General features: G+C 43.4%; 1 protein-coding gene across 1 annotated transcript; it reads left to right on the plus strand.

Moving 5' to 3' along the window:
• GMPR (guanosine monophosphate reductase) lies at positions 1–23852 on the plus strand (the record flags this gene model as incomplete). Its single annotated transcript, XM_010017115.1, has 7 exons — positions 1–120; positions 786–869; positions 2504–2677; positions 9198–9279; positions 12052–12158; positions 17520–17562; positions 23693–23852. Coding segments are annotated over 7 exons (770 nt in total), but the record flags the coding sequence as incomplete, so codon positions are not given.
• Between the last annotated feature and the right edge of the window lie 1336 nt (positions 23853–25188).

A 25188-nucleotide genomic window follows, 5' to 3' on the forward strand; every position in this document is an offset into this window, starting at 1 on the left:
GTCGACCTTACGCGGACCTTCACCTTCCGCAACTCCCAGCAGACGTACACAGGAATTCCCATTATAGTGGCAAACATGGACACTGTGGGGACATTTGAAATGGCCGTGGTTATGGCAAAAGTAAGTCTTGATTCTCATTTTTGCAACAATTGGGAAGCCATGGGGTGGTAGTGAGCAGCCCTTGTTAATTTTTAGCTATGTTTGTTGGTGAACAGGGGGGGCATGAGTTAAAAAAATACAGAACAAGAAGGTGTGATTTCACTGCAAAGCAGCTGTGCTTTTACAGCTCCAGATACAAGATTGTTTCAGTGGAGATGCTTACTGGGAAGCTTCCCTCTTGGGTGTAGCTTAGCTTCAGGTGGAGCTTCTAGAGCTTAGTTTTTGAGGTCTTTATTGTGCTCACTTCCAGAAAAAAAAACTACTAGCTGACAGCATTTTTAAAAATGGAGGTTACTGGATAAAGCTGCCACAGTCGGGAGTCACAAGTTAATTAGCCTCTGTCCTCAAGACTCAGGTTACTTTCTTGCAGTGCTTAGCCTCATTCAAAATATTGATGATAGCTTCATGAAACACATCAGAAATATGATCCTGAAAGGTCGGCTAAGTATACTAAGTTACCTTTGAAAAGCTGTTTGGAGTGGTTTTGTCTGTTGTTCACTGTTACTGCTTCTTTAAAACAGTAGGAGCCTATACTTAAAATAGGAATTTCTGGTATCTTGTTATTCTTCAGTTGAGGGAAAGATGACTAACTTGGACATTAATATCAGTTTTCTTATTTTTGCTAGCATGCAATGTTCACTGCAATTCACAAGCATTATTCTCTGGAAGAATGGAAACTGTTTGCTGCCAATCACCCAGAATGCCTTGAGGTACATTTTCATACTGTAAATTATTATGGTTTATTGCTTTGTTCTGAACTCACATACACTGGAGTCTCTTGGGAATGTTGTTGTCAAATGGGGTTTAAGGAATGAAGATATTTGCTGTTCTTAAATGCATTAAGGGAAGTGGCTTGTCCTGGTTTAAAAAGGGTAGCTGTGTGAGTCCATTATGAAAGTGCTTATATTAAGATGCAAAAAAAGCAAAGTTTATATATGCTTGGAATGGAAATGGAGAAGTATCCTGAGCAAAGAAGAAAATACTTGGGAATAGGTCTAACCGCTGTGCTTCTGTTGCTGTTGGGAGTTGTTGTAGTGCTGGTGATGGAGAAGCCTAAGACTACAAATGCAAATAGTCCTGAGTAATGCAGCAGCAAACTGGCCCTGCACACCCTTGTGCTAGGCAGAGTCTTTGCTATCAGATTTGCAAGTGGACCCAGAGCCTGCAGGCTGGCAAGACCCGTGTGCCTGGCCCAAGTAGGGATGAGCATTGAAAGTTATCAGAGCCTATGTGTCCTCCATTGACCTCCTTGCACTAGAGCTCACGCTGTGCTACTACTAGCTGTGCTGCTCTACTTGTCCACAGGGTCCTAGCCTGAACCATTTAGTAAATTAAAACATTGACATAGGTTCCAACTTTTTCATATCCAGATTTCTTCTGTGTTCTTCTGGCAGGCCCCTACATCAGGAGAGGCATTATAGGAATGTGCCTGTCTGTCTCTCCTCCTCCTCAAGAGTTCAGTGCAGTTTTGAAACTTTTTCTATGTAGAAAAGAATACCACACAGCTGTATTGTATCTTCACCTGTCACATATTTTAGAATTGTATTACAAAGACTATTGATTACAGGATTGTCTGAGAAACAGCTGATCGCTTAGGTTCATAAGGGTAGCTTATGTGTCACTGTAGGATAGATAGTGGTCTCAGGAATATCCTGTGTCTGAACACTTTGGCACTTAGCTTATTTGTGGTTCATAATCACTGGAGTTGGATCTCCTAGTGATTAAATACTGATTTGCTCTGTGACCTTGGATCTCCACAGAGGCTTTGTGGGCCAGCAGCTCTGGAAACTATTTTTCTGTTGGAAAGAGCTCATCGGAAGACAGAGGAGGGAGAAATCTGTTTGTTTTCAATGGTAGCTGACCCTGCTTGAGCAAGAGGGTTGGACTGGGCAATCTCCAGAGCTCCCTTCCAAGTTCAACTGTTCTGTGATTCTGTAGATCAAGGGTGTGTTTGGTGAACTTTAAAGACCCAGGTTCCACTCTTGACAGTGCCACAGATTTTGCCAATCTGCTTTCCCGGAAATACACCAAGTAAGGGCTTCTTCTGTGGTTGTGTTAATATGAATGCACTTGAGCCTTCATCTATCTCAGGTGATCATATTTGCCTATGAGAACCCTGTTGTGAATTAAGAGCTGATAAAAATGCTAATTTTGCTTTATTTCGGAGCCTTTAAACAAAACAGAAGTAATACACAGATATTTGCAGAAGGGTATTTATTTTGTATTATGTGATGTGATACTCACTAGTTTCCAGCACAGGCTATGCAGATAAAGATATATTAAGTGTGTGTTTATGCCATTTTTGACAAACTACTACTTCCTTTTGTTCTCCCTGTCTTTCTAGCATGTAGCAGCAAGCTCAGGTAGTGGAAAAGCTGATTTGGACAAATTAACAAGTATTCTAGAGGCCATTCCACCTATCAGATACATTTGCCTGGATGTGGCAAATGGCTATTCAGAGCACTTTGTGGAGTTTGTGAAGTCTGTCCGTGCCCTGTTCCCACATCACACCATTATGGTAAGTGTGTAGCGAGGGTGGAGGGGGTGTGTGGGCATTCTGTCCAGGAACAGGGCCCAGAGTTTGGTTGGTAGGCATCAGCACCTTTGTGGTAACTCCATCAATCTCTGAGTGCTCATTTAATGAAAGGGAATGGAAGAGAGAAGGAAAGAGAGAAGGAAGGAAAGGTCTGACTCAAAACTCTTCCAGACAACTGCATGCCGACAGCTCTATTCAATACCCTTTCAACTCAGCAAGATGTTGACTCTCAGCCAAGTGATGGCTGTTTAATAACGTGTTGGCATTGTCAGTCTTCCATTGTTGATAATTTCTGTGGGAATGTTCAGCGTGTGCTCTGATACAGCAGTTTGATGTTGGCATGGCAGGCTGGATGGATCCAATTTTTTTTACTACTCGCATCCTCCTTCCCACACCATATGTGACTTCTAATCATAAAGTGAGTAGGTTTATTTTGGTGATCCAGATCAGAGGTTTGCTGTGGGAATGCATCAGCATTTCTGGCCGATTGAAGCCAATGGCTGTTTTCATCTATTAGATCACTATGAAGTCAGCTGAATGTAGACTAATCCTTGCCTACGGTAAGATTCATAGGGGTGTTGTGCAGTTGTGAATAGGGTCATCAGGGAGCAAAACAGTCAGTGTTGGGGCTTTTCATGTACCTTCTCTGATGTTACTATCCCTTCTTAAAGTGCGAATGCCATACTTCCTTCAGCCCTTTTCTGCACCAAAAGTAGGGCGTTTGTACCTTCTCTGATGTTACTATCCCTTCTTAAAGTGCGAATGCCATACTTCCTTCAGCCCTTTTCTGCACTAAGAGTAGGGCGTTTGCATTGACACAGGACTCCATGCAGCAGAACCCTACTTCTCCTGCTTGTTTCCTAGGGCCTTTAAAGAAATGGGTCTGAATTTGTTCCATGAGAATGGCAGAAATTCTCAAACAAGCAGCAGACTCTTCATGAGATTACCAGCCTTTATTCAAGCAAAAAAAAAATCATGTGTTTAGGCAACACTTTCTCACTTTTTTCATGCCAGACACGCAGCTTCACACATCTAAAGTAAATGTGAAGTAAAAATGGTCATATATGCATACTCTGACTTAGTTCAATAGGGAACTGCATGTTCAGGCAGTTCAGGGGAGACTGCATTCCTTTCTCCCATGTCAGAGGAAGCGTTCTTGCCTCTGAATGATGGTGGCATTGGAGAACAGAAATGGTCTGGGATGCCTGTGGGGTTCAGGGTTACCATAGGCTGATGAATAGGCATCCTTCAACAGGTACCAGCAGATGTCGGAACCTTTCTGGTATGGCCATATTTCCCATGGCTTTGAGGAGAACTTTTGGAAGCATGAAATGATAGATGTTGGGCTTTCTGAGCTTCTGGCTTGATGTTCATTGCAGTTAAGGAAGGAGCTGTTCCTTTGCCTTGGATCTGAATTATTGTCCTTAGTGACATGATTACTCCAGTGTCTTTGACTTGAAGAGTAGTAGGAGGGAGCTTAAATCACATAGTTAAAAATAATAGATCTTCCCTATCAGAAGTGGAAAGAAAACTGCGTGTCACCTCCTTCCCCATCTCCACACAGACTGCTGACTGAGGAGGGAAGTCAACAAAGATAAATTGCCCAGAGGCCAGTGTCAAAGTCATGTATCAAGCCCAGATTTTAGTCCATGGTCCTTAAGCGAGTTTCATCCACCTCCCACATCTGCTAAGCTACCTGCTTAGTTTCTGTGCTTCCGTGGCTAAGTTATTGCTACTTCAAGTCTTACTGTTCTGACAGCACCACCTCTTTGGGTGCATCTACAGCCGCCTTTGATTGTAGTTCCTTCCTCTGAATGTGGTTCAGTATGGCTTATGTTTTTCATCTGCTGAATAGGGATAATTTCTATTCCTAAAAGCATGCTAACAAACTTGGGGTGTTCAAAACCATTCTGTGTTCCAAAACCTCCAGAGTCTGTGCAGTCTCTCAAAGTCTCTGATTCAACTAGGGACATGCATCTTAACCCCACTTCCAAGTTAGCTGAGTTTACAATCTGTGCCAAAATGGTCTTTTGAGGCTATTCCTGGCTGAAATGCAGGAGCTCCTCTAGGCTCCTTTTTATGGTACTCTGGAAGACATGTCCTGCTGCTACCTGTTCTGTCTGCTTTGATGTATCTGTGCTATGCCTGCAGTATGCTCTCTGCTGTTGCGGCTTTCAAACAAAAGGGTTAGCAGTTAAATAGAAGGTATAAAAATAAAGAAGCTTTCTCATAGCTGAAAGTGATCTCCAGGACCTTGCGGGCTGTCTTGTTTGCTTTCCTCAGCATGACCATTCATTCCACAGTCAGCTGCAAGTGCAGTACATAAGAGTAACCCAATCCTGGGCTCAGGGAATGTGTGTTCCCAGGGGCCACGTAATGGGTTCAGCTCTGAGCTGAAAGGTGATGTGCAAAGCAACTGTGGTTAACATAGTACTCTCTGCGGCTGGTACTCTAGTGGAGGTGGAGGATGTCTCTTGTGTAACAATCTTTCAAAGGCATGCTTTTGCTTTTTTAAAATACTTGCTTTTATAATCACATTACCTCATTTCTTTTCTGCCTGGCTTTGGCACAAGCTCTTTTCCCTCCTGCCTTTCCTGTTAATTTACAAAGAAGATCAGTTTCTCCATGGAACACAAAAGATAAGGAAGACAAACAGGGGCACAAAGGTACAACATGACTTGCTTTAAATCACTCGTTAGATTGAGGATGGAGGAAGAAGCAGTATTCAAGTGTCTCGAGAGTCTCACAAATGCAGCACTGCCCTGCAGAATCTAGAGTAATGGTCCAGTGGGGCATTCTGTTGTAGCACAGCATCATGTGCTTGGGTTGTGCCTACTTACTGAAGTCTAAGGCAAAACTTCAGCTGACATTCATGATGGAGGGGCAGAGACTTCAAATACTACAGTAAGCGCAGTCCTTATTAGTATAGTTGTAGACATTAGGGTTGTTCCATTTCACTGGAAGTCTGTTCAGCAAGCTAAGACATCTTTGCCAGCAAGCTTTGCCAAGTTTTTGTCCTGAATTTTTCTTTTTGGAATGTTCTCTGTTCATTATCCAGACAAAACCATAGGGAGAGGAACGTGGAGTATGGCAGGAAGGAAAAGGCTGGGGCAGGAGCACACTTGCAGGTGCAGTAGCACCCACAGATGTGGACCAGAGAGGGAGGCAAGTGGAATCACAGAGCAGAAGCAGAGGGAAGCAGTATGGGCCAGAAAATGTTGCTTCTCTTGAAGTCAGTAGCAGAATTTCTCAGGGCAGTGTGGAGGCAGAATTCAGTCATAGAAGCCTATGCAGACTGCTCACAGTTTGTCTCTGGAGCAAGCAGCAGAGTCAGTCCAGTCATGGTGGGTCCAGCAGGGCTGGGGTCTCAGAGCAGGGGCCAGCTGGGATCCCAGGGAAGGAGACAGTTATGCTACTGAGGGTCTTTAGGGTCAGTCACAATACTGACTGCAAACACAGGCCTGGTATTGTTCAGTGTCACAAAGGGCATCATTTCTCCATCTTATGGTAAAGCACCCCTTGCTTTGGTGGGTGGGAAGTGTCCTTTGGCAGTGTTTCTGATAGTGTGGAGGCACAGACTGTGCTTTCCTCTAGAATACAAGAAGAAAGTTTGAGAACTGTTGTCACAGATACCTCTCCCCAGCTTGATCCATTGCCATTTGCCAGCAGATTTCAATCAGTGCAGCAGTGTTCCTGTCTTAGTCAGTGTGAGTCGATATTTATAGCAGGCTTTTATGAGGCACTGTATCAAATGCCTGACTGAAATTCAGAGGCACTGCCCTACTGTGTTCACTAATTTTGTATCTCTGTCAGAGAAGCTGTAGCCTTTATAATCCTGTTAGGTGAAATCTTGATCCCATTAAAGGCAGTAGTGAAACTCCCTTTGACTTTCCTAAGGCCAGGATTTCCCTCAGGACTGACCCACAGTACAGTCACCTGGATAGTTCTAGAATGAGCCAGGGTGTCATTCACTTGAAACCTTACACTGAGCAGTGTAATGGAATGTTTCCCTCAGTGTGTAAGGCCAAGCCCATAGCCAGGGTAGTTTGTTGTAGCCCCTGATAACTGACCACACTGAAAGCATGGTAGTTTGCCTGACTTTACCTGATCAGTTGTTACTGATGCTGTTAAATTTACTGCCAGGGATAACGAAGTTTAGATTAGCAGTAAGGTAATTACTGGGCTGTATCTCTCAAGAAAGTCAGTTCTGCAGCAGAGTAGAAATACATTGGTACATGGGCTCGTCATTAAGACGAACATGGTTTTCACTAATACAATATTTCCGCCAATTACTGTGTTCCCTGATTACTTGCCCAAATACTGTATTATCTGTAGTGGCTTCTTTGTAGAAGTTGCCATTACTTTACTTGCTTTATATTCTTTGTTAGTTTTAAGGGGGTTTCATCTCTCTAGTCTCAATCTTTCAATAGTCACTTTTTCTTTTTTTTTTTTTTTTTTTTGGTTTAAGTATTCTGGCTTTACGTTACAGGTGGGGCTTTCAAAAGCCCTTTTGCCTCTATTCAGCTGTCCTACTGGCATCATGGTAAAGCAAGCATTGTTTTCAGTGGAAGTAGAGTTCAGCTGAATGTGAGAAAATGTCTTTCCCTGCTCTTCAGCTGTGATGCTAGGGTCTCGTCACATACAGATAGCTGTCAGTCTCATGTAGAGGCGTTTTTTTGTGCTCTCTGAGGTCTACAAAAGGTACTTGGAAGAAGCATGCCAGTCATTGGCAGGTTGAAGTCTGCTATGTAGAGCTCCATGTCTTCCCTGAAATTTTTTTAAGGATCTGCAGATTCAGAAAGACAGAAACCACTGATGCGTGTACATGCATTCCAGGAAAAAATGTATGCTGGGGACATAAGTGCTTTTTCCTGCTAGGATGAGCATTTTGAATCAACAATATGCAGTTCCAACCTCTCTAGCAGTAACTTAGCATTAAACATTTAGTTAGCATTTCTGAAGAGGCAGTCTGACAACCCACTGTGCTCTGCTAATAAGAAACACTGCTATTTCTTATTAGATATGCTGTTTAGATACGTATTTGATCCCAAATCTCATGGAGCCACTGACTTCAATACCCATTCATTCCTGTTCATGAATCTGTTGCATGTACTCCAGTATTTCACGAAGTTCTAATGTACTGCATGTCATACTGCATAGGTAGTCATCTGCCTTCCAGATGTAAACTGCTTCTTTAGTGTTGTAAGCGGCGGCGTCTCTGTCACCCCACCTTGGAGTGCCCAACACTTAGTATAACAAATTACCACTAAGCAGAAAGGAAGCAGCACGTAGCTGGAAACACTGTACCTATTATATATTATTTATTTCCCATCTGTTCTATTTTCTTTCATTTTATTTTTAATCAATATCATGCAGTTTTGAGCAGAGTTAAGTGGTCCTGTGTCATAGACCACAAATTGCTGCCTAACAGTGTCATCGTTTTTATAAGTAAGTGCTTCAGGTGGTGGCTTGTCAGGTGTTTCAGGCTAATAAAAGGGGGAAGTAAAATTCAGTAAAAACAAATAAATGGTGAAATAAGAGCCAAAAATCAGTGAGTGGAAAATAGGTCTTACTCAGGCTATCCAGGAGCCTGGGTAGCGCCTGTTGACTTCAGCAGTTTTGTTTCAATAAAAACTTGGAAAATATAAAGTAAGGATTTTAGGATCTGCCTCCTGCTCTGCCCATATAAGTACTGCTACAAACAGTTGCCGAGTCCTGGAGTATCATTACATAAGAGGTTTTCTGAGTATCTCTAGATACTAAATTCAAATCTCCATAGCAGATGGGGCTGCACATGGGGGGCCATGTCACCCCCATGTCAGAGTGTCACCACCTAGCAGTGCAGCAGACATGATGCTCTGGGGCAGGATAAAGGGGGCATCTTCTTGTCAGGACAGCCTTCCTCTGCAGCACTGGGCATGACCACTTGCCAGGGCAGGGTTGCATAATCTGAGTATACATACCGATTTTGGCACCAGTGTACAAAATGACAAGAATAGTACCTTACTATTCTTTCACTAATCAAAATACTGAATTGCCAGGGGGTTAAATAAGATCAGAACACTTTCCCACAAAGTGAAGTAGGCAAATGGGATGGAGGCTATAGGCTGTTCAGGAGGGATAGGCAGGACAGGAGAGGTAGAGGAGTTGTACTGTGTAAGGGAGAAGTTTGGCTGTATAGCCCATACAGTTAGGAATTATATGGTTGAGAGCTTCTCTCTGAGAATTAGGGAGATGGAAGACAAAGCATATATACTGATGGGATCTTAAGGATCAGGGTTAACTGGACCAATCATGAAATCTATTTGACTTGAGAATGTACCTCTATAGAGGATTTATCTCTGTGGCATGCACAATGAACAGTACAGTGAACTATATTCTTCCTGACTGTGCATAGTTCAACTTGTAAAAAGTCTGGATAAAACTCTACATTATCATCATTAGTCTTTTCTACAGTAGTCTTGAAATCTGCCATGTATGTGATATTGCTCCTTCTGTCTAGGCAGGCAATGTGGTGACAGGAGAGATGGTAGAAGAACTTATTCTTTCTGGAGCAGATATTATTAAAGTGGGTATCGGACCAGGTAAGTCAAATCCAGTCGTAGCATCATAGAATCATAGAATCACAGAATGGTTTGGGTTGGAAAAGATCTTAGGATCATCTAGTTCCAACCCCCCCTGCCATGGTCAGGGACCCCTCACACTAAACCATGTTGCCCAAGGCTCTGTCCAGCCTGGCCTTGAACGTTGCCAGGGATGGAGCATTCACAACTTCCTTGGGCAACCCATTCCAGTGCCTCACCACTCTCACTGTAGAGAACTTTTTCCCTTATAGCTGACCTGAACTTCCCCTGTTGAAGTTTAAACCCATTACTCCTTGTCCTATCACTACAGTCCCTAATGAAGAATCTCTTCCTGGCATCCTTTTAGGTCCCCTTCAGATACTGGAAGCCTGCTGTGTGGTCACCATGCAGCTTCTCTTCTCCAGGCTGAACAGCCCCAATTTTCTCAGCCTGTCTTTGTATGGGAGGTGTTCCAGCCCCCTTATCATCCTCGTGGCCCTCCGTTACCACTGTTACCTTTGGTGATGGTGGAGGAGTTGTCCAGATGGAAGCAGAGTATAATGCTCTTTGCTTGCCTGTTAGGATGCCTAGGCCTACTTGGATCAATAAAGTAACAGTGATACATGGACAGCATGGTAGTGATCTGTACTGCAAAGTGTTACATATTACATACTCTGGCAGTGTAGATGCCTGCTATTGGAAGCACTGAATTGCCTGAGTTGCTGACGTTAACATCCATAATATGTGTTGTAGGAACACTTTTTATAGCCTGTTGAAAAGAGGCTGAGTCATCCCAGCTAAAGCTCAAAGGATACTCTGTTCAGGTATCCGCTTCTATCAAGAAAAGATAAAAAGAAAAGAGTTTCTGAATAGCTCTGTGATTTGTATTCTGTTAAGCTGAGGTTGCCCATCTTGTCAGTGCCTTCATTATTTCAAAGTATGAAATGGTATTAATTGTAAAGTATGGATAACATTGCCTCTACCTGTTACTATTGCCGGGAGCTAAAGCTTACATTAATGTACCTATCGCTGTAACATTCCCATGGATAAATGGCAGGACCCTAAACTTCTGGTTTTCCTACCTCCCCTTCCCTAATATTGTTGTATGGCATATACTGACATATTGTCTTCCCTTTTTAATTTCCCTCCCTTGTGCATTTCTTCATGTGCTCTTTCCCCTTGCAATTTTCTTCTTAGGCTGCAGCTGAGGTCACCATACGTGGGCTAGATTTTAAACTGGTTAACAAAAGTGCCGCTTACAACATAGCTATGATCAAGCCAGTGCAGTGCAGGCAGATTGCTTACTCTACAGTGCCAAATAGTTACGGCCCATGAATGGATAATTTGAGCAGAGCAGATGTAATAAAGGTTGCAGTTGTGCCCAGGAAGACAGCAGACAATAAATACTGCAAAATCCGTGAAGAATGAACAGCAGAGATGTCATGGTACAATTGTCATAGGCAAGTTCAGATACGAAAGAAGAATTACTGTAGTTTGTAGCCTCGAAGTGGAAACAGTTAGGAGTAAGTGCTGTATAGCCCTCCCTGGAGATCTTCCTGAGCAGATCTGTACAAGTTGACCACCAAAAACAAGTAACAAATGTTCCTCACAGAAGATCAGATCTTGACCTCTTTTCCAGATAATGGTCCAATCCTGTGGCAAGCAGCAGTGATTTATTCTAAAGTATTTCATATATAAGTACATACCCCATGGAAATTCTTTTAAAACTAATTTTTGTCCTACTTTGCAGAAATACTTCTCAGTGTTTTCATGTTGTCGGTTTCTTGAAAAATCTCTGGTTACTAGTAGCTCGGGTATACCTGAAGCTGGGTGAAGGGATGCAGATTTCACTGCAATTGGTTTAGAATCTGTTCTGAAGTTCTTGTTTTCATGCATACCTTTATGGTCTGTGTCCTAAATTTTAAGGCCCAGACAGGCAAAAAGCAGTTCTCATCTTGACTCTGATTTTGAGGAGAAAAATAGAGAAGGTATTCCAAAAGATCTATAGCCATGTTATTGTGTTGAACCATAATTGAAGTGGGTTTCTTACATACATGTATATAGTTCTATTTTTATATATACATGCATTGTGTATGTGTGTAAAAATATACTTTAATTAAATGTAATTAGTATATTTCCTGTAATATTACATTATATAGCTTCTGGATGATTACTTATCTAACTTTTTAAATGTGTGCTGTTTTTCTTATATTCCCAACTACTGTGATCAATCAAATATTTCTGCTTAAGTATTTGGCAGAAAGATGGGTTTCTCTCCCTTGTGCAAAATCATCACAAAAAAGAAAATAAAAACATAGATTTTCCCTAAGAATTATTTCTTAAAGCATACATAGAAAAGAGATATAAATGTTTATTGGCAGAAATATTCAGGTATTAAAGGCTGCTGCTTGGTCTCAGGCATGTGACTCTGGTCCTTTTGTCCCCCTTCTGTTCACGCACCTCACTCAGATTTGCTTTCTCGTGATGCAGTAATCCTCTCACTCAGAAGCATTACGCATGAGACCTAAACTGGGAACTGTGGCCCTGGAGAAGAAAGGGGGTATATTAATTCACCTTAATTACAGCTCCCATGAAGCAGTGCGGTAGCATTTCAAAACTCAAGTTCCTATGTGTTCCTTTTATCCATGAGAAGCCAACACTGGCAGTAGAGACTTCTTGAGGGGAAAAATAATACAGATAGAAACACATTTTTTCTACAAGAAAAATAAAATAAGATGTATCTTCTCAGTCAGCCTAGTGGGCAGTGTTTTTAACTCTTATTTTCTTGTCTAGGTTCTGTGTGTACCACTCGGATTAAGACAGGGGTGGGCTATCCACAGCTAAGTGCTGTTATTGAGTGTGCTGACTCGGCACATGGCTTGAAAGGACATATCATCTCTGTAAGTAAATATCATCTACTCTCAGATTCCTACTGTGCAAACTGTTGTGGAACAGGAGAATCAAACAGTCCAGTACTCTGCATGTTAAAGTCTATCCTGTCATCTCTAGTTGACCTCTATACTAGCTCTTCAGGTAGTCAGCGGAGATTTAAATGTGAAGAAACCAACTCCCTCTAATGTTTAAAAAGACTTGGGCTCCTCACTCCTGTTTGTGCCTTTGGAAAGCTGCTTCTTGCTCCCTGAACGGAGTAAGCTGTTACGTGAGCAGAATAGGAAGCTTGATAGTGTTTTCACATGGAAGCAGACAGTCATTCCTACAGAAGATTTCTGAAAAATGAGTGAAATGTAAACATGGCTTTCCCCAGGGAGTCCAACTGAGAGATAGGCAGGCAGTGGAGGGGAGTACAAGGTAAAACAATATGAGCCCATCTGCGCCATAGTAGCTGGATTGATTCAGATAGCATCCTCACAGAGCTCTCTGTGCAGGGGCAGGAGTGTTTCAGGGGTGGTTCTTCTGAGCATGGCTGGCACTTGAGCAAGGTATGTTCTCACAAAGCTCTGGAGAAATGAGCCTGTGGAGAAAAAAGAGCATGTTTCTGCATTGCCTGCTAATGGCAGCTTCTGTTCTACCAGCAAGACCAGATTCACCTCGCACAGAAAAAGTAAATCTGTAAGCATGATCTCAGACCTAGCTAGACTGCAATCTACAGAATCCCAACAGGTAGCAAGGAAGGCATAGGGGCTAACCAGTGTGCTGTGCTTACAGGTACCCTTACAGCCAACAGTCTCCTTCTGTGGCCTTGGAAAAGACCACACACTGAATTTTAGATCTAGTGCCAAGTGAAATCACTGGAGGCCCTGATTTGTTTGACCCAGTTGTGACTAGTAACCATGTGAGGAAGGGAGTGCGTTGTGTTGTTGAGGAAGGAGGGGAGAGGAGAGCAAATTGACTGGGGATGGGCAAAGGGCTTCACTGTATTGCTTGGAGCTGTGCGTATAATGGAGTGGGAAAACAAGTACATGTTGCAGTTGGATCTCTTTTGCTCTTTATTGTTAATTCATATGCATTTCCTCCTTTCTGTTGCTCCCCTATATGAATTTTGCAGGAAAAAAAAGCAGTCTGTGAGTCTATGACTTGGTCAGTGTTACAAATGTGTGTGCAGAACATGTGTGCAATAAAGCATGAAAGACTGACTCATTACTATGAAGGCTGGATAACTGTAGGTGTCATCCTAGCAGTAGCGCTTAGAGACCCATCCTAGTTTTGCAATAATCATTTTCTGCTAGCAACCCTCAGAAGAATGTTATTATCCTGATTTTACGGTAAAACAGGGAGTATGTACTTAGTCTGAAGAATTAGACAGTTCTGTACTATTCCTTCTCTCCTTTTCTGCCTTGGGGATGGATCAGCTCCTCACCTGCTTAGGTCATGTTGGCTTCAGTGAGCCCACGCCTATCAACCCCCTAGCCATTACAGGGTGAGCACAGGAGGGCAATTTAATATCTGCTGCAACATCTGGGCCTAGAGAATGACCTTTGGTTGTAACTGGGGTCGCTAGCACCACTGCAGCTCAACTGTCACCCAAGCTAAGTACGCTAAAGCAAGGGTGTGGATATTACGCCTGAATTCTGCAGCATTCAGGTAGATACCAGTGTGTTTACTGAGGAAAGAAGGCTGGAGTGCATGGTCAAGCAAGAGCTCTGACAAGAATATCACAAAAGAAAGGTATCCTCCTGTGGGAAAAACACCATATGGGAGCAAGTCAAAGTGTATAATTGGGTCTAGTGGCATCCCTGAGAATGTCTCACTACTGTCATTCTAGAGATTCAGGAAGGGCACACTCTGACCACTACAGGCAGAGTATTACCACAGTTATCTACAACAATTTGGCAGGATAAAATATGTCCAGCAGTTTTTTGTTATATTGATATGGAAGTAGAAGGAAGGATGTGGAAAGATTCAAAGCCTACCAGCTTTGAATCTTCATGTAGATTATAGCTGATGGTGTGGTATGGGTTAGTCCCCTGGGGCACTTTCTTGCATCCACTTCTGTCTTGTCCAGTACATTCATCAAATGGCTCCTCTTTCTTGTCATGTTGGCTCAGTTTACCTATGAAAGGAAAGAAGTCCCACTCACAGAATGAGAAGGTGGTGGTGCTGAGCACAGTACTGTGAGGAACACAGCACACTAGAAGCCCATTCTGCAGTAGCTCTGCTAGGATGGCAGCACAAACTGGGATTTCAAATGTTTGTATTCCTAAAGTAATCATGTATGAGTTTGGGGGCTGATATGTGGCAAAGAAGGTGACAATTTTTAGGCAAACATGATAGTCCAAGCGAACGCCTGGTGTCTCTCTAGAGTCACAGAGAGAAGGGGGAGGTGAAATCGCACCAGTTACTTTCCTCATGCTTTAAGACTCAAAGTTCACCTCAAAATGAATCTTTCATGACTCACTGAAAGAAGAGAGGAAACCCTGTCTAAGATACAGGCACTGTTTCTGTCCCGTGCTATTTGTCTGGGAGCCAATAGTCTCAGTTTTCATTCTCGCTGATCCGTTGGCCTTGAGAAAGTGCAGCAGTGAGTTACAGTGGAGGGGCCATTTAGCAGGAGAGCTCCTTCAGAAACACCCTGCATGAGATAAAGTTTCTGTTTCTTGCAGGTCAGAGAACTACTCTATCTGATAGAGAGGCAGTCACGTATTCTAGTAAGCTAGCAATGTGGGGAATGGAAAGCAGCCTTGCATCTGTCCTATCATCTCATTTGTCTATCATTTGATAGGGATCCCTGTTTCCCCTTCACCCTGCCTGGGTGACAGGCTACCAGCATTCAGTGAAAAGGATGACTAAGGGGTTCTTCACCCAGCTACTGCCATACCACCTCTTCCTCCACAAAGAACACTTTCAACACAGAAATACGCCCAGCATATGTACTTCAGAATAAAGCACCATATGTATTGTTTCTACTGTTGTATATGCCACATACTTTACATATCTTCTGCATAATAAATAGCTGTCTGTTTGCAGATACTGTAGGAAGGCCTGGTTATACAGTTTATTATAAAGATTGCTTGAAACATATAAATCATAGTTATAAGCTTATTGTAAGTTGCATATAATATTAAAATCCAAACCAGTTCATACTGGTTTTCCATAGAGTATTTATTTTCCTCAGGCTAAATTTTGTTGTTGTAAAATGGTTTATGTGTTCAGAGAACAAGACTGGGGAAAGTAACATTTTAGCCACATTAAAATAATCATGTGACTGGAAGCCTGTTTTTCCCTCTCCTTCAGTTTAGCACACACTTGTCTCAGAATCATGCCCTCTACAGGCCCCCTGGCCAGCCTTTCCAGAAGGCTTACTTCAGAATAATACCACTGCTCCTGAATTCACAGGGGGATTTGTGCAGCTACGTTTCCCCAGGGCTCTGGCATAGAGGCTGAGCCTGCAACAAGCTCTGTGACTGAAGCCCAGCAGTTGTACAAGTCATTTTAAGTCCAGAGTCAGGCCCCTACTGGGACAAGCTGAACTGCAAGGGGAAGCTTCCCAGACAGTGCAGCAGAAGCACAGTCTTATTTTCTAAACAGAGTGTTTGATTTTTCACATGGAATGAAGTGGTTTAATGCATATAGCTTCCTCTGGCAAAACTGCTTAGTTTGTCCCCTTTTTGTTCCCCTTCTGGGAATCATTAAATTTACCTGCTTATGTGAAGTAAGTGGAGACATCTACAGATAAAGAAGTGCTGTGAATCATCATTGGCTCCTTTTATCTTAAATGATAACTGATGAGCTTTTGGGAGAGTCTCTTGACCTGCTCAGCATTTGTAATTTGGTGACATTCAAAGTGCTATTTTTGGAAGCTGATGATTAATGATTACACACAAAGGCCCCCATCCCCATGGTACTTCTGAAAGCATAAAGCCTCCATCAGTGTCACCACTGGGTTAATTATAAAAGTCAGACACTGAGCCACCCAACAAGAACAGACTGAAACCCATCTACCAGAGAGCATTCATAGCCAGCCTGTCTCACTCAGACAGCAGGACTCACGCAAATTCCTGACACTATTCTTTGAAAATTATTAGACCCCTTTTTCTACCTCAGCTCTTCCTTCCCTGACACATTCACACACACTAACACCCTCCTCCAGGCTCTGACAGACTTGTCAGAGGGAAAGAATTGCACAAGCCGAGCCCTTGACAGGAGAGAGATTCAGCTGTCAGCCCAGCACTCCTTTCTGGAGCTGACAGCAAGAATTTCTAGCTCAACAAAAGGCATAATGTGCTAGAGGTTATCAGCAAATGGAATAAAAGCCTTTAAAGTTCTACCACGTGCTCTTTGCAGTGGGATGCCCTTTGAAAAGTGACTTGGTTTTGGATCCACCTGCTCAGTTTGTGTCTGAATCCTTCTCTGCACCCAGAGAGGTTCTAACACTCAGCCCTACTGTCAGCTACCCAAGAAGGGCAGCTCTAAGATGGCTGATGGTAGAGGTGTATGGCTGTGCTCAGCCGCAGGTCATATGCAGGCATGCATTTCTGCCAACAGGGAGGTGAAACAAAATGAGGTAACCATACGGACTGGGGAGTAGCTTCAAAAGCAGGAAAGCTGTTGGCAGTCTGCAACAGACCCTGATCATTAGAGGAATGGGGAGCTCTCTTGGTATAATGGCTGTGCAGAGTAGAAGGATCTTTCATCTGATGCTCAGACCTTTACAGACCCTAAAGAACTGTAGCACATGATGAGCTCTGCTGTGTGCCATTCCTCTTTTTACAGCCCCGTCAGACATACATAACTTCCCTCCCCTCCACTGAAACCCCCTCATCAGCCACTTTGCTCTGCACTGAAACTGAAACACATAGATCTAAAATGCTGAAGATCTCAAAGCACTGTTGTTTCTTTACCAAATCTCTAGCAAAAAGTGAGGCGTTTGATGAGAGATTCATTTTCACTTACCAAAGATTAGATTGCCCAATTTGTTTAGAGAATATCAGATGAAAATCCACCATAGCTGGTGGTATATTTGCTCACCCCCTCCCGCTGTGACCTTTCAATGTATTGTAAACTGCTGAGAAAGATTTTTTAAATGTCTTTGGTGGTTTAAGGTAGGGGTTTGTGGTACGTCTGCATTGCACAGCCTTGCATTAAAATGGCAGGGAATGATTCAGATCATCAGAGGAGGGTTTTTTTTTCCCAGTTCTCTGAAAACTCAGCCAAGATGATGGATGTATAGCGACGGTGCACAGTCAGCTCTTGACACGCTGTTCCTGAGCAGCGACCGTTCTGCTGCAGGTTACAGGGTGCCAGTGCTCACCTGGGTCCCCGAGTGAGCTCACTGCCACTCACTGTCGTGTGTTCTCTCGCAGGATGGAGGATGCAGCTGCCCAGGAGATGTCGCCAAAGCGTTTGGTAAGAACAGCGCATAGTGCCACCCGTTACACCCCGCGTGTCTCCAGCAGCGTCAGCAGTGGTGCAGGAGTCCATTCCACCCTGAATGTGTAACCAGTACTAGGTTACATTCGTCCCTGTGGGTGACTCCAGTGAAATTGGTGCACCAGACATGAATTTGCTCTTTGGACCAGAGAGTCCAAATTCTGCAGTGCAAAACATACAGTGATCGAAGTCCTATTTAGAAACAATCTGCCAGGTGTGCACAAGATACAGCACTGGGACAGTAATACAAAGAAAACTGATAAGGGCTTCTTCTGAGTAGGGTTCAAAGATGCCTGTAACATTGCCAGATTGGGCTGACTGGGTCCGTGGATGGAGAAGGAGCTGGTGGAATGTGTGTTAGGCAGAAGAACAAAACAAAAGACAGGCCAGATCCCTGGAAATGTGCTTGGGATCAGTTGTCCAGTCAAAGTGATAGGGTTTTATTTATACTGTATCCCCTAGAGCTGAGAAGATGTCTAAAATATCTAAGTTAATAATTGACAGATTTTGCTCTCATGCCAGTAGCTTCGGTGAATTGCACCAGCTCTTGCTAATAGAATAGAGAATTTAATCTGTGAGTGGTTTCTGTTGGGCATGAAAGTTACATCACTGGGGGGAATCAAGGTCAGGATTGTCAGCCATAACCTTGTTGCAGCAGCATATGTGAAACAGGTGCTAAATGCATCCTGGGCTGACAGGATGTTTAAAGACAGTCCCCAACCCCCAAAATGCCAGACCCTTTGGAGATGTCACAGTGGGGTAATACCTGGAAGACAGCAGGACAGCACAGTCTCTCATTGGGATTTCGGATCATTGAAATCATTGGGTATGATACAAGAGAGAGTAAATTATTATACAGCGTGTCTGCTTGGCAGGAAGCTTTGCAAGTAGGGGAAGCAGGGTCAAGCCTAAACTCAGGTTACAGACCTGACAAGAAAAATGCTGGGCCTTCTGGAAAGGTTGAAACCAAAATCTTGTCTTCTAAGTTCGCAGACAGCTCCTGGTTTTAGACAGGTCAGATGACAAGGAAGTCTTAATTAGAGAATTTTAAGCATAGCAGTGGAGTGATTGCTATGACTGAGGGGTCTGCTCAGTCACAGGATTTCATGTCACCTTTGTGTTACCCAATGGGTGATGTGAGATAGATAGGGAACAGATACTTGCAGTTGCGTGATTCTGACATAGTTGAACAGCAGCATCCACCCTTTCTGACAATAAGATTGCATGAAGAAAACCCCTAGCCTCTCATCAGCCCAGCTCACTCTGACATCATGCCACCTTCAGTGAGGCCTTTATTCTGCCTGACTTTTCTCTGGCTCCGCAGCTTGCCTGGTTCTTGCTAGTGGTAGTGTCGCTGGGAGCTTGTGAACTGAGACTATGACCTCACTGCATTCCCAGCTGCCTGCACAGGAACATGGCCCATGGAAAAAGTCTTTTCTTCAGCAAGAGCATTTCCAGAAGTTAGAACAACAGGAAGCAACTTCAGATTGTTTATTTTTTTTTTCCCTTTGTGATGTTTATAGCAAGTGTGAAGGGTCCCTGTAGTCTCTTTGGGCTAACTGAATAGAAATTTGCTTGAAACCTGTGAAAGGGCAGATTATGGCCCTGCTGATTGTCAGGGTGTGCTGGGATTCACAGTGGCATATGTTTGAAGGCTACCACAGGTTGTCCCTGGGCAGAGTAGCATCAGAAAGCTGAGATTATAAAGGCAGTAGTTCTATTCTGACAGTAGGGCAGACAGAACAGTCTGACTTATGTGTCACAGGTACAGGGCTTGAACTGATAGAGATTACCCTAAGGCAATAAATATACTAATCTGGTTATGTAATTGAGGTGGACACACTGTGGACATCTGACTAGCTGGAGATAGGTGTGCATTTGTCAAAGGTGGGTGGCAAAATAAGCTGCTAGATAACGTTACTACTATCAGTGTTTATTGGTTATGTGAACCATGTAGAAGATAGCCTTATTGCCCAGCATTTACAAGCCAAAGCTTTAACACTGATACTGGATTGTCTAGCACAGACCTCTGTGATTGCTGAGAGCCTCTTACAGGGAGGAGTTACATAAATACATAGGCTAGCAGAGACCAGGTGATAAAACACACAGATGTACAATTTCACCTGGGGGTGGAGGCCTGGACAAAGCATGGACTAAAGACCCAAAGAGGGCTTTCGGTTAAAGTGATTATACTGTCTCTTTTTAGTGGATCATTGTAAAGTCTTCATGAAAGAGAAGTTGAGATGTTCATTATAAAAGAGTGACAAAGCAGCCATTTGAATCATAAAAAACATGAGAGTCCCAGATGTGAAGACTAGCATTGACAGATGGCTAAAGATGTGACTGGAGGAGGCAAGTTCATGGGAAAAGGAGAAGTAGGGTAGTAGGGTGGAGAGCAAGTGAAGAATTGTGGTGAACCATGAAGAAGTTGCTGAGAAGCTTTACAAGTAGAAGGTTGACTGGTCTCAGGAGGCAGAGGCAGATTGGGCATTTTGACAGAGAGGAAACCAAGGTAGAAGCCTATTTAAAAAGGCAAGGAACAAAGAAGCACTGAAGGTGGGAAACAAAAATGCTAGGAGTGACAGATATTTTTGAAGAGACTGCTGGAATTCTGGAACTGCTGGTGGGAACCTGGTATGGATTTGGCAAACCGAAGATGTCACTGCCATCTGGGTATTGGAGATGATAGTGGAAAAGATGTAGGTTGATCAGGAAGAAAAAAGGTGTTCCAATGTAGGAATGAGAGAAAGCATGGAAGAACTTTGTTCAGGGCTCTCAGTTCACATAACTGCACCCTTGGAAAGGCTGATAACACATTTGTCAGAAAGCCCCAGGGAGGCACTACTGTCTCCCTTTTTAAAGATGAGAAGTTGAAGCACAGAAATACTAAGTTCAGTTGCCTGAGGTCACATATATTTTTGTGACACAGCCAGGAACAGAATGTGCCTTTTGAATCCTACGCCAGCATCTTTAACACAATACTGCTGTTCCTTACAGCAGTGGTGAGAAGAGATACAGGCACGGGGAAGGAGAAGGAATGAAAAAGCATGTAGAAAAGTCAACTGGGGACATATACTGGTTCTGAAATACACCTGACAGATCATACGGGGTTTTTTTTTCTTGTTTTCATTTGTTATGTGTGTATACCTACTGTTGCAAAGGCTTGCTGGGTCAGCTGGAGCACAGGTGAACATTGATTCCAGGACCAGCTGTGGTCCAGGCAAACCTACACTGCATCTGCCTGGAGGGCTGCCCAGGACACAAATCCAGGCTGACTCCAGCTGAATTTGTGCAGAGCCAATCTGGTTATCACTAACTTCTATTATCAGGCATACAAAAGACATCTCAGGGACTCCATCCAGATCCAGCAGAACTGTGTGAGTGCTGCAAGATTGGGCTGGCGTCAGCACACATATTCTGTAATGGCTTGAAAGAGAAGGCACTGTGAAATGTGAATGAGCAAAATCAGCCTAGATACAGCATAGGCATCAAAGGGGAAGACAGTGTGTTGAAGTGGCATTGTGTAGAAAGAGGACAAGTCTAGCGATCTCTGGGCGAGCTGCTGGGATGCTTGTATGCAATGTATCCCATCACATCTTGTATTATCTAGGGAGTTGTTGCCAGGTGTTCCCAGTCCGCCACAACCTAAAATAAAGGCACACTATCTGTACTTGAAAGACTGCAGCTGGGTGTTGCAAACATCACCAGAGCTTCTGGTCATACAGAAAACGATGCAGAAGAAAGAACATGCTAAAAAATACAGCTTCCTGGTTGGATGTTAACTGATAGAAAAGTAGTGGAACAGACTTGAAACTTTCAGACATCTTTGTAATACTGAAGCAGGGTGGAAAGTTCTGGAGACCATATTTAATATGGGGTTGTTATTCCTAGAGCTGCAGGGCAATAAGCATGTGTCATTCCAGTGTTTACATGTGCTGTGTCTGCTGTAACATGGCTCCTCTCATCTGGAAGAACTTGATGAATTATGTTGTAGTTTGCAAAAGTTACTCAAGTCAGATGAGTTTCAGTCCTGTAATTCAAGCTTATTTGCTTTTCTCCCAAAATACACAGTCAAAAGAAAAAAAAATAGGTACTTAAGTGCACAGGAACAAAAATTCTGTGATTCTGAAGTGTAGATTTCATGAGACTGTTTTGCATTAATAATTTGGAAGCTGTGAGACACACAGCCAGAGACAGGTCTAGAACTGGAGATCAGGGGGTAAAGGCAAAGAGTCCAGAGTATCCTTTGGCAGGCCTTTGACTTGTTTTAAATGCCCTCTTTGAAACCTTGACCCCAAATCCATCCCTCCTTCCTTGTGTTGTTTTCTTCTACCCCTGAAGAAGACATCAACTAGATTTCCCAGGGTACTTATTTTTCTGCAAAGGTAGAGCAAGATTGTGCCAGGTAACAACAGGAGCTCCCCACCAGTAATTGAGAATGTCTTAAACGATGAGCATTCCCTTTGTTTTTGGCAGGTTAATAGTAGTATCAGATGTGAGTCAAACTGAGGCTGTAAAACTCAGCCATCTGAAATGAGAGAGCTCAGGAAAAATCTGCCAGGTAGTTGGCATGATTGGACACCTGAATGGGTGCCTGGCTATAAATATTGCTTGTGATGTGCTCAGCAGTTTTGCACCAGCCTCATTTTTAATATCTCTTTACCATGGACATGCTGTTCCTTTCAAACAAAGACCAGGCAAAAGGAGGTGAAGTCAGCGGAGCAGCTGGGTGTTCTGCCCCCAGGCATTGCTGCTAGGTCTGCTCTTTGGCAAAGAGGCAGAGGGAGGGAACTGGCACTCTCCATGGTTGTCATGTACTCTAAGATCAAAATATTCCCAAATTCAGGTTTGTCTACAGAGCTTTTAAACAGATGGCAAAAGGAGAGCAGAGTTGATAATGATTTCCCTCTTCAGATTTCAAGGTCCGGTGCAATTGTTTGGATAGTGAGAGAGATCAGAGCCTAATGCCAGACTTACCTAGCCTGGGATCTCCTCATAGTGGGGTGGGGTTAGTTCAGGCTCATCTGCTTCCTATGAAGTGAGGTTTATAGCCATGTTCTTTTGCCAGTTCTGGGAAGAAGTTGTGCAGGGAGGAGGCCTGTTCCGACACAAACGCATTGAAGAAGCAGAGAGTCTGAACAGGAAAATGCTTTGTTTTAGGGGTGGGTCACCACAGGCTCATGAAAGAGCAAAAGCCAGGCTTTTCCAAGCAAGACTAGATAATGCCAGATTATCACAGGAGGAGCTGCTGGTGGAGTAGTTACAGCCCAGCTGGAAATATTGGAAATCACAGTAGAAAATAAAGAATGATTCCAAAAACCTTCTTCCTGATCTTACTCCCAGTGGAACTGATTTCATGATTTGCAAAGCTGGGGAGATGGACAGACTGAACAGGCACAATTGAGTATTCAGTTTGTTATTCTGTATCTGGAACGTATTTCGGAGTTGTAGCTATGGGTTAGAACTCCTTTGTGGTGCATGCTGAGAACCACAGAACCCAGGCACGGTAGTCCTTAGCCCAGAGTTTTTAAAGAACAGGAACCAGATGCAGACCCATCCAGATCTATTTGGTAAGGGATTACCCAGACCTACACTGAACCCATGACTGATGGACTTGAAAACCCCATCATTTCATTTTAAAATCTGCTTGGTTTATGTTGGGAGGAGTACATTACATTCATGAGTATGCCTGCCTTCGGAGTACATTCCCACACGTAGCTTGTACCCTAGAAAGGTCTTGAAGTAGGAGCTATCGTCTTCTCTGTACAGCACTGAGCTCAGCAGGTCACAGTTATAGTAAGGAACTGTGCTCAGATACTGTTATGAAGTGAAGGGTTAAAACTGAGTTTGAAAATAAAGAGTGAGGGGTGGAGTAGAACAATGTGTATCTTTGTCACAACAGAAGAGGATTCTTTCTATTTAAAATACCAAAGAAATACAATTCAGTATATCTCATTCTTCCAAGTTCTCTGTGTCTATTACAGGAGGGGACTTGCTGTACCAAACTATTTAGGGCTATTGTTTTTGGAGGCCTCTGTGTGTTTGCTTTGTCTTTCACCCTCTTCTCCCTTCCCTGCTTTCTTATGTGTTGCTTTGCTGATCACAGGAGCCGGTGCTGATTTTGTCATGCTTGGAGGAATGTTTGCAGGCCATGACCAGTGTGCTGGAGAGATTATAGAAAAGAATGGCAAGAAGGTGAAACTCTTCTATGGAATGAGCTCTGATACAGCCATGAAGAAGCATTCAGGAGGGGTTGCTGAATACAGGTACGAATTCCACACGAGCAATTGCACTGAGCCAGCTGTCCAGTAACTTCTGGTTCAGAATTGCACAAAGGGCATGTGTTGGAAACAGGCCCATGCCTCTATTCCTCTCTAGGAAGATGTTACCAACACTTACAGCAGCAGATCTGAGAAAGGGGGAGACAGGGAGAAGTAGCTTGGGGTAGCTATCTTGAAAGCAACCGTGTTCACTCAGCTGCAGTCAGTGCATTGTGCTGTCACTGCAGTACTAGCTGCGTGGTCTGGGAAGTCATTAGGCAGTGTTCTGACTTATGGGTCTCTCAGGATATGTATATGGAACATGGCATACTAGGCTGCAGTTTCTGGCTCTCTGCTTGTTCAGGTGGGTTGTCCTGTTGGTGTAAGGGCTCCTGGCTGGCCCACATGCTCCCTTCTGTTTGCAAAAAGTGGGTGCTTGGTGAATCAGCTGGGGTTTCCCCAGTATAGAGTTGAGTTACCACTCTAGCACTAATGAGGTCCCAGGACCTCCAAAGCACTCTCAGTGACAGGCAGTAGTGGTTAGGCAGTCTTCTTAGGCAGCAGAATCCCGCTGTATAGTTTTCCCACCCCTTTTTAGGTCACAGAGCACCAGACTAGTGCCAAATCAGGCAGCATGCAGGAACCTGGGTTTTGAGCTAAAATCCTCAGGAGAGAAGAAAAGAAGACAGATTTTGCAAAGGAATCTCTTGTCCATTGCTAGTTTACTCTGGAAAATGCTGAGAATTTTGACTTTTTGAAAAAGCAGATTACTCCAGAAAACCTCTTATGAGTGGCAGGTATAGTCACTGCCCTTAGATAATTGTGTCTTTCGTTAGAGAATGTTTCATGTCTTACTGGTTTATTGAAGGGTCCCTTTTGATTCTTCTCTTCTTTTGGGGTAGATTCAGGCTCTGGTCCCATCTGGTAAACTGCTATTTGTAAGTCTCAGAGCCAGTGATGTTACCTACTGTTCCAGACATTCAGGATTGATGGGTTTTGTTGGCCTCATCTACTGCAACTACTCCAGCATGTGGGTAGCAGCATGTCCAGCTGCTACCATGGGCAAGAGTTGCAGCACTGTGAAGGTGACAGTGTAGAATGTAAAGCAGAATGGGATCCACAAACTAAAATGGAATTCACACTTTGTCACAGAGACGTGCTTATAGGACCATGACAATCCCAGACATCATGCTAGATAGAAAGCATCTTTGATCCAACCTCCTGTCTTCCACCCCAACATTGGTGTTTTTTGTCTGACACTTCTGAAAAGCTAAAATGCACCATAAAAAATGTGCACTAGTTCACTCAGCACTTCACAAAGTGGTAAGACTCAAGCTACTTC

Source organism: Nestor notabilis, unplaced genomic scaffold (assembly GCF_000696875.1).
Source record: "Nestor notabilis isolate BGI_N333 unplaced genomic scaffold, ASM69687v1 scaffold1466, whole genome shotgun sequence".
Classification (NCBI taxonomy): domain Eukaryota; kingdom Metazoa; phylum Chordata; class Aves; order Psittaciformes; family Psittacidae; genus Nestor; species Nestor notabilis.